The 9,551-nt window shown below is 44.3% G+C and overlaps 1 protein-coding gene across 2 annotated transcripts in view; it reads left to right on the top strand.

Annotated features, from left to right (window-relative positions):
• IGFBP2 (insulin like growth factor binding protein 2) overlaps positions 1-7,951 on the top strand; it is a 62,644-nt gene extending 54,693 nt beyond the window's left edge. For both annotated transcript variants that reach the window (XM_033161462.1, XM_033161472.1), the window contains exons 3-4: positions 1,321-1,461; positions 5,206-7,951. In XM_033161462.1, the coding sequence (XP_033017353.1) occupies positions 1,321-1,461; positions 5,206-5,373 (309 nt within the window). In that variant the 3' untranslated portion in view covers positions 5,374-7,951. The remainder of the gene's footprint in view (positions 1-1,320; positions 1,462-5,205) is intronic.
• The last annotated feature ends 1,600 nt before the right edge of the window (positions 7,952-9,551 follow it).

Consider the following 9,551-nt stretch of genomic DNA (forward strand, 5'->3'; position numbering starts at 1 on the left):
CACAGTGCCATAACTTTGCTTCCTAACTATTGGAAACTCTTTACAGCACCCTCTGCCTCTTTTGATTTCATCAGTTGTTTTCCCATTCAGTTCCTATTTTTCCACAACCCAAAGAGTCAGGAACATGTTGCTGCTGTTGTTAAGAAAATAAAAGTCGAGAGATCTCAGAGAGCCGAACTCTGTGGCAAATAGCAAGACTGTATCGTATAGGATAGCTCAGTTGGTTCGAGCGTGGTGCTGATAACACCAAGGTCACAGGTTCGAGCCTCGTAAGGGACAGCAGCATATTCCTGCATTGCAGGGGGTTGGACTAGATGATCCTTGGGGTCCCTTCCAACGCTTATGATTCTAAGAATCCCAGAACACACTGGTGCCCTTCTTAAAACCATACAGGAGCTTCGTGGGAAGTGTTTTGCCATGGGTTCTTCCTATGTGCCCCCTAGCATTTAAAAGGCTTCATCACATATGATCAACCTTCTGGGTTTCATTTTTTTTTATAAAACAAAAAAAAATCTGTTTATTTCCATAATTCGAGGAGCTACTCATTGATGCTTTTTCATAAGTGTAGTGGATCTAGATTTCTATCCAGTGGTTGAACTTCGTTTTGAGGCTATAAATCAAAGTTCACCCCTATAAGAGGTTGAATTTGATCAACTAAAGTTTGCAATTTTATTGGCACAGGAAGAATGTCTATGGAAATTGGGCATGTAACTAACCTTCTGTGATTCTTCTAAGAAAGAAATGGTAGAGAACTGTCTTAAAGCACAAATATTTGCAAAGGGCTCTCAACAGTTCTTCTTCCCAGCCCAGGCCTGTCTAAAAAGAAGTATATTCAGAAGACAAAAAAAAAATCCTTGTTACATTATCCCTTTGTATCATTTTGGTTTTCATATCCGTTAATCAAAATTTATGCAAGCCATTTATTTAAAATTGTTTGATACTGAGTGACACAAGCTGCATATATACCAAGTGTGTTGTGTCTTTGGGCCTTGGGCAAATCACCATTGGGTCATAACACTTTGATCCTTTCCGGCAAATGTTCAACAGCCTTGAGACAGTATGACTACAGGCGAAGTGAGGTGTGCTAGAATACTTTTTCTGATGCTTTGGGATGAAAAGGAGTTGGGCGTGGGTTTGGGGGTGTAACCTGCAAAGCTACCCTAAGCAAGAACTGCAGGCATTGTGTGGCAGAGAGACCCCTTGACTTATATCCCACATGTGTCAGAAGGTGAAAGCCATTATTGTTGTCTCCATTGTGTCAACTGGGCCCTGCCTGGTGTCCTCATTTGGTTTTTTTTCTGCTTTCTTGACCTTTTGCAGACCCCCTGCCAACAGGAATTAGATCAAGTCTTGGAACGCATCTCAACCATGCGCCTGCCAGATGAACGCGGTCCGTTGGAGCACCTCTATTCCCTAAATATCCCAAACTGTGACAAGCAAGGCCTCTACAATCTCAAACAGGCAAGTGCAGAGGGTGATTGGGGGCGAGGTCTTTCAGACAACTGTCATTTGAGGGATCACCAGTGCTGATCAAGGTATGCAGGGTGGTTCAGCCAGTTCTAGTTTTTGCAGGTCAGCATACCTAAACAGAGATCAGCATGGGCAGCACAGGACTCTTGGCAGGTTTGAATACCATATGAATATCCTTTCGGAATTGGGCCAAAGGGCCATCTGGTTCTGTCTAGCGAGATGCTCTCTAGCAGCCAACACGGTGCTCTTCAGAACCTACAATTCCCATAATCCATGGCCATTGGCCATGTCGGCTGAGGCTGATGGGGTTAGGAGTCCCAACAACATTTGGAGGGCACCACATTGGCTACTGCTGCTCTTAAAGCTCATGGGGAAATTGTAATGGTGTGAGAGAAAGCCCCACTTTTCCTGCTGTTTGTTTGCAAAGTGGCAGAAATTGCCTGCTTTCCTCCAACCAGTCTTACACTCCCCAAGGATGTGCTGTATCTGGAATACAGAACGGTTGTATGAATCCTAAATCTGGTAGATACATCTACCAGTCTTCCTTTGAGCTTACGTGCCACTCGACAACAAGCATATTTCACTTGCAAACCTTGTTCTGAAACTCAGTGTCCACTCATGAGCAGGAATGAAAATAAGAGTTCATTTGACATCTAGGCTGAAGTTTATCAGGGAGTGGGAGGGCAGGACGCCAAGCAGGCCTTAGGAAGCCTTGTGGCAATGATTCTAAGTAATCACTTGGGCATGGGACTGTGACAACAATGGCGACCTTCTGAAGGTAATGGGGCTCTCCTGGTCAGCAGGCAGGAGCTGCACTTCTAGGTTAGCAGCTGACCTTGTATCACATCCCATGTTCAATCCAGAACCTCAACTTTTGGTTGGAGATAAAGCACACACAAAAATATGCCCACCAGTTCTTTGAAAGCAAATGCACCTAACGGCATTTGAGGGGACTTCAGCTCACAATGTTTTGAGTTTGCAGGCAGTGCTGTGTGGATCAAGCTCTAAGGGAGAAAAGGGCTTTCGCATCCTGCTCACCTAAGCAATAAGTCATAAGAGCAGCAGCAGCTCTCAGGAAAATGGAGCCAGGAGTATACTTCTGGTCTGCGGTGGAGGAAGCCGCTTGGGTGCCTGGGGTGGGGCGCTCAGGGGTGGGGCGAGCCGCCCATAGGGGCAGGGTGAGGGCAGGGCCTCTGGAGTCTGCCTGCCTCCTCCCACTCAGCCGCCCTACAGCTAGGTGGGGGAGACAATAGGCAGAACATTTGGGCAGCGCGGAGTCTGCATGTGCTCAAGCTACTGTGTCTCTCCCAGGAGAGATGCATGGCTCGGGCATGCTGCAGGCCCCACGGTGAGTGTCGCCCAGAATTTTGTCACCCCCTCAGTGGTGACACCCGGTACAGCCCGCATCCACCACACACCCCTTCCTCCGCCCCTGTTTCTGGTCCCATCTGGTGTCTCTTAGCAGGAGCACCTGTTATTCTCTAAAAGTTGACTTGGCAGATGTATCTCTCTGCTTTTTCCCTTTCTAAGGCTAGCAAGCATATTATTATTATTATTATTATTATTATTATTATTATTATTATTAGTCCTGCTGGACAAGCTGGGTGTGGACCTAAATGTAGGGTGTGGTTGCTTTGATGCAACTTCCCCCCTTTGGGGGAGATGAAAGCGGCAACCTTGATTCCCCCAAGGTCCTAATTACCTTGCAAGGCCCACACCCCACAGCTGTGGCTAATCCCCATTAAATGAATTAGTTCCCTAAAGGGATTTAGCTGCGCTGAGTGAAGCTTGCTCTTCACACTGCCTTGTCTTGCACCAACATTTTCCATCGACTCAGGAAGCAGGCAGGTACATACATAGTTCGGACCTGTACAGCCCTTGCCAGTCATGTTCATCCCTGCCGCAAAGAGAAAAAGAAAAACAGTATTGCCTGAAGTTTGGTTGCTCACACTGGTATTGCAGACACATGTATTTATAGATGCCTTGTTCATTTGCTTTCTATTAGTGCTATGCTTACTGGTTCAAGAGCTAGGATAGTCGAATCCTTCTTAGCAATGAATCTGCCAAGGACCTTCAGGACAAGTCCCAGTCTCTGAGTCTCAGTTCCCTTATGCATGAAATCGAAATGTCAGAGGCCTATAAGTTGTCCTAGCCAATGAGTATAAGAATTACTCATTTTTTTTTTTTTTTTTTTTTTTTGCATTCCATACGCTGAGATCTTTCTGTGGCCTCAACCTTGTTACGTATGCATTAACTCCACTGCTAAGCACTTTACTGCTGAATTTCTCTTTTGAAATGTCAAGTGCTAATGACATAACTCCCCACTGTTGTCACATTTTTGCAGTTGATGCATGGTAGCATGTGAAAAGAGTGATCTTTGCTAAAATATACTGTTAGCGGAGTTTTTCCTTTTCAGATCACTCTTTCCCACACCTTTCCATGAAGCTCCCCCTCACTCTTTCCTTTGACACACTTGTTCCTCTCCTGTTTCCCACCAGGAAACTGGTATCGCAGCTGCTTTTTAGGGAAGCCAATTTAAACCTTACATGTGGTCAGGGCCATAGCCACGGGGTGGGGAGGTGGGCCCCCGCCAGGGGCGCAGGCGATTGGGGAGGTGTGCAAAATTGGCTTTAAAATATGTCCATAAATATAAATATTGATTATTGCCTCATAAGAAATGGTTTTAAATAAAGGGTGAATTGAATGGGTGGGGTTGGAGGAGAGGCAGAAAGAAGAGCTAATTTGCCTGTAGCTAGGGGGCGCAATCTGGACGGTTCTGCCAGGGGCGCAAGATCACCTAGCTACGGCTCTGCATATGGTGAAATCTGTGAACACTCCAGCATCCCTGACGCTTATGAATCCTAGCCACAAGTTAAATCCACTGTAGAAGTAATGGGTGGGTGGGTGTATCTCTTTCATACCTGTTCCTACATACCACTTGCAACAGATATGAGAAAGTCCCTACTAGAACATTTGCATCTTCTCAGATATTCCCTAAATATGATGCTGTGGTTGTATATTTTGATGGGATGTATAATGGTGTTACAGTGAAACTTCAACGCTCTCACTGCACGACAGTTGCAGACAGCGATTTCCCTTGCATTCTTGCAGCACCTCCAGCCCATTGGTGCTGCTCTTCGAGGTGAATGGTGTAAACTGCTTCTTCCCTTCACTGTAAAGGAAGAAAGCATTTTTATTTCACTTTTTATTTTGACAGTAAGGTAAAGGTAAAGGGACCCCTGACCATTAGGTCCAGTCGTGTCCGACTCTGGGTTTGTGGCGCTCATCTCGTGTTACTGGCCGAGGGATCTGGCGTACAGCTTCCGGGTCATGTGGCCAGCATGACAAAGCCGCTTCTGGCGAACCAGAGCAGCGCACGGAAACGCCGTTTACCTTCCTGCCGGAGCAGTACCTATTTATCTATTTGCACTTTGACGTGCTTTTGAACTGCTAGGTTGGCAGGAGCAGGGACCGAGCAACGGAAGTTCACCCCATCGCGGGGATTCGAACCGCCGACCTTTTGATCAGCAAGCCCTAGGTTCTGTGGTTTAACCCACAGCGCCACTTGCGTTTTGACAGTAGGCTGCTCTAAAACACTTGATGTACCCGACAGCTATAATGTCTGCATAACAAAAGTCGAGAACATTGTTTTCCATGTGCTCCATTTCATGTAGTCTGCCTAAGCCAATGGTGTTCTCTTCTTCTCTCTCTTCCCCACCCCTTCTCCACCTTTAGTGTAAGATGTCGGTGAATGGCCAGCGAGGAGAATGCTGGTGTGTTAACCCTAACACTGGGAAAATCATCCAGGGGTCGCCCACTGTCCGTGGAGATCCTGAGTGCCACCTCTTCTACCCTGTGCATGAGCAAGAGGGCCGGGGAGCACATGCTTTGCATGTGCAATAGATGGACGTGTTCTCTCTCTCTCTCTCTCTCTCTCTCACTCGCTGGCAGGCAGGCAGCTTGGCCGCTCGTCTCAGCGCTGGATTTTTCATGGGTTTCGATGCATCTTATTTTTATCTCTCTCTCTCTCTTTTCTCGTATTCCAGAAGGTCCCGACAATTTGTGGGCTTTGTGTGCCTCTCAGTTGCTTGCCTTTAAATCCTTGGGGAAGAATTGCAAAGGGGCTTGGTGGCAGGGGTGGGGTCGGGGACTGGTTTCTAAACCTTAAAAAAAAAAAAATTGCCTAAGAGGTTTCACGATTATTAGACCACTTGTAGCCTTGCAGCAAACAAGCAGGAGAGACGTTCCCTCTTGGCTGTTGAATTTCTTACCCAGGCCTCTCCAAAGAACCCGGGTGATCATGTTGGATGGGAGAATAATTGCCCCAGCCCCCACCCGCCACACACACCAAAGACCAAAGATTGTAAATACTGCATGTTGCCTGCTACACACAGACCTGACAACCTGTTCCCGTTATTGTGTGGGTTGGAGCATATATCTAGGGGGTAAATAGAATCCTTGTCCAGCACATACTCAGCTGGAATGCTACACAGAAAGCATATAGAGTGGGAAGGAGCTACTTCCTTACACTAATTTCTTCCGCAAGGCATTGCACTTGACATAGAAGTTCAACCCCCTTCTCTTTCCTGACCTGGGAGCCTTATTCTTTAAGAATTTTGCACTTCTGGGCAACTTTCTCTTAGGCAGTACCTTGTATTGCACTCAGTCTTGATGCATCCTAAAAAACACTAATACACAGAAAATGTCAATGCTGGGCAGTCAACTCTTTCAGATCAGGTTATAATGAGAGTTAAACTCAAAAGCAGGGAAGAGAGGGGTCAGAAATTGGGGGAAGAAGCTTAGAATTCAGTTGTTATTCCACCCCCCAAGAAGCAAAAACCCACATTTTAAGCTGCTGCAAATGTCCCTCCTTCCTTTTGTGTGGGACCCAGGTGAGCAATGCAATATGTAAACAACACTTTATACAGTGTGTGGTAATCCCCCGAAATGCAGACTGAGATGATGGACACAGATGCATATATACACATGTACAGAATAATTAATATCTGGGAGCTGGGGTGATGTGGTGTTGAATATATCGTTCCCAATAATAGATTGTGCTTCTCTGATATTGTTTCAGACACTCTTGATTTGGCTTTTGTGTGGATCATGCAAATGCTGAAAACTGATTTAGCAGCTGCATGAACGATTAGATTTTCTTTTATTATATATACCAGTTTATATTTACAGGACAACTGCTAGGTTCGTATACTTAGTATAATCATTGGAGGCTGGGTGCTTTTGTTTTTTGAAATACAGTATTTTGAGGGGGGGGAACCCAAGCAGCATAGTTTCCCCCCTTTTCTGCAAACGTCATGTGTGCACAGCAGGTGCTTTACTTTACCACCACGTTTTCCTAAGTGGAGCAATTTCCTTGTCCTACCCGCCATCTTGGAAGAGAAGTGTCTTGAACCATTATGCAGCAGTTAGTAATTGGAGGTGATTTCAACTACAGTGCTTCTGGTATTCCCTCTCACCTCCATTGTGAAAATGAGGTGGTAAATGAACAGTGTGAAAACGCCACCACACACCACCCTAAAATAAATCACTCATAGAGATTGACTTTCTTAGTTGGGTTCTTCCCCCCCCCACCCCCGCAGGCAGAGGTTAGATGGAAGAAATGAGGTGAAATTTAAATGTTTAATGCAAAACAGTGCGAGCAGTCATTGAGTAGTTTGCTGGGTTATGCAAGATAGAGAAAACAGCGGTGTGGCAAAATGCTAGTTAAGTATTTGTGGAATGAGGGTGCCTGCTCTGTGAGGAAGTACAGAACAAGGGCAACGATGCAAGTGGTTATGATGGAAACAGATCTCAAGACTTTTTAGGAGTGGACATTGTTCAATGACCATCCCATTAGACCATTTGGATAAAAAAGATGGATGGATGAAATGAAGTGTGTTAATGTGGTGATGAGATTACCTTTTTTAGTAACAGGCAATTTTGCCTGGCATTTCCCCAACCCATAGGCTCATAAAACAGAAAGTGGTATTGTTTATGGGATTGACCACACAACAACAACAAAAAGAATCTCATTACTGCTTCTCATTTTCAATCTACTTAGCACCCATGAACATTAGTATTAGTGCCTTGATGGGGAACATCAGCTGCCCCTCAAACTTACCTTTAACTACCTTTAGGTTCTTTTTCAGTACAAACCTAGAATTGTGGTGCATTCAGCATCAATGAGGACATCAAAACACCTCCAAGTTCTGGGGGCATAAATGTATGTTTCTGTTTTTGTTGGGTTTCCCCCCCTCTGAGAGGCATCCAGATTCCGTACTGCAACACCTAGTAATTGTTAAGGGGGCAGATGGTGCTCTTTGTGGTTGATACACATTGAAGAGGAATTTGAACATCACAAGCATCAGCTCACAACTGAAATTTGTACTCCTGTTTAGAAATCACAATGCTTTTTTCTATTTTGTTTTGATTGCTAAATTGTGAGAAAGTTGGAATAAATTAAATGGGATGCCAAACAAAACAAGTGTCACTCTGCAGTTTATTGTATCGTGTGCCACCCAAGGCGAGAGCACCAGTGTTCACCAGGTGAGCCAGCTTAATGATACAGTGGTACCTTGGTTCTCAAACTTAATCCATTCTGGAAATCTGTTCCAAAATCAAAGTTTTCCAAAACCAAGTCGCGCTTTCAAATAGAAAGTAATGCAAAATGGATTAATCCTTTCCAGACTTTTTAAAACAACCCTTAAAACAGCAATTTAACATGAATTTTACTATCGAACAAGACCATTGATCCATAAAATGAAAGCAATAACCAATGTACTGCAGTCACACAATCAATCAATCAATCAATCAATCAGTAGCTGAACTGGGTCCCACACAGTCACACAAAAACAAAGCAAAAAGAGCCGCAAATCCAAAAAATGCAAAATAATTAGCAAAAACAGACAGACCTCAGTGTAACACTCAAATTGTCAGCGTAACACTCAAAATGGAAATGTGACACTCAAAACGGAAGTGTGGCACTCAAATTGGAAGCACAACACTCAAAACAGAGCATCCAGTTACAGGTAGGTAGCCATGTTGATCTGCCAGTCAAAACAAAATTTTTTAAAAAATGCACACGAAAGCTCATGCCAAGAACAAACTTAGTTGGTCTCTAAGGTGCTACTGGAAGGAATTTTTTTATTTTTTATTTTGCTTCGAAAACAGAGCAGGTTTGGCTTCCGAAAAAAAGTTCGCAAACTGGAACATTTACTTCAGGGTTTGCAGTGTTTGGGTTCCAAGTTGTTTGAGTACCAAGGCGTTTGAGAACCAAGGTACCACTGTAAATTACAAACGCTGCTCTCATTAGGCGTTACTACACATCTTCAGCTGTTGATCCTATTTGTCTGTTCAGAAAGGGGCGTTGTTGTTCTTGACCAGCTTTTTATGTGGTCTGTCTGTATGAGTTAGCATCACCACAACAGGAGTGTGTCACTTTGCTCCCAGGTACAAACACTTATCTGATTGGTAGGACTGTCAGGGACAGTCTTGGTAAGGTAAATCTCCTTTGAAAAACAGTGGACAGCTCCTCAAATTTTGCAGCACCTGTCCAGAAAAGACCAGAAACATCTCGACACATACCGTACATTTGAAAGTGCATCACAAAAATGTAGCAAGGTAAATAAAATGAAGGGGATTGGACTTCAAGCTGAAATTCCACTGTATGACCTGCCAAAATGGAAAAAGCCTCTTTTGTCTGGGGAAGCCATATACACACTAAAAAAAGACACCAGGCTAAATATGTCGTGAGCCCCTTTCAGCATCTTTCCAAGAAGTTCCCTACCTGAGGGCTAAGGACAACTAGGTAACTACGGAAGGAGTTGCATGCTCTTGAATAAAGTTGTCTCAGCGTTTATAAAATGAAAAGGCAAGATCAAATAGAACAGTGGGCGGGGGAGGGTGGAACTAGTGGAACTGCAGCTCCCACATGAGGCCATTTGTAAAACTGAAGCCCAAGTATCACAGCAACCCAGCAGAGATGTGTCTATTTCCCATATAAATGCAACATTCCCCATGGATCCTTTTAATTTAGTTCTTACAAACTTATTATTAAAACAAAATAAAATAAAAAAATCCTT

This window comes from Lacerta agilis, chromosome 1, assembly GCF_009819535.1.
Source record: "Lacerta agilis isolate rLacAgi1 chromosome 1, rLacAgi1.pri, whole genome shotgun sequence".
NCBI lineage: Eukaryota > Metazoa > Chordata > Lepidosauria > Squamata > Lacertidae > Lacerta > Lacerta agilis.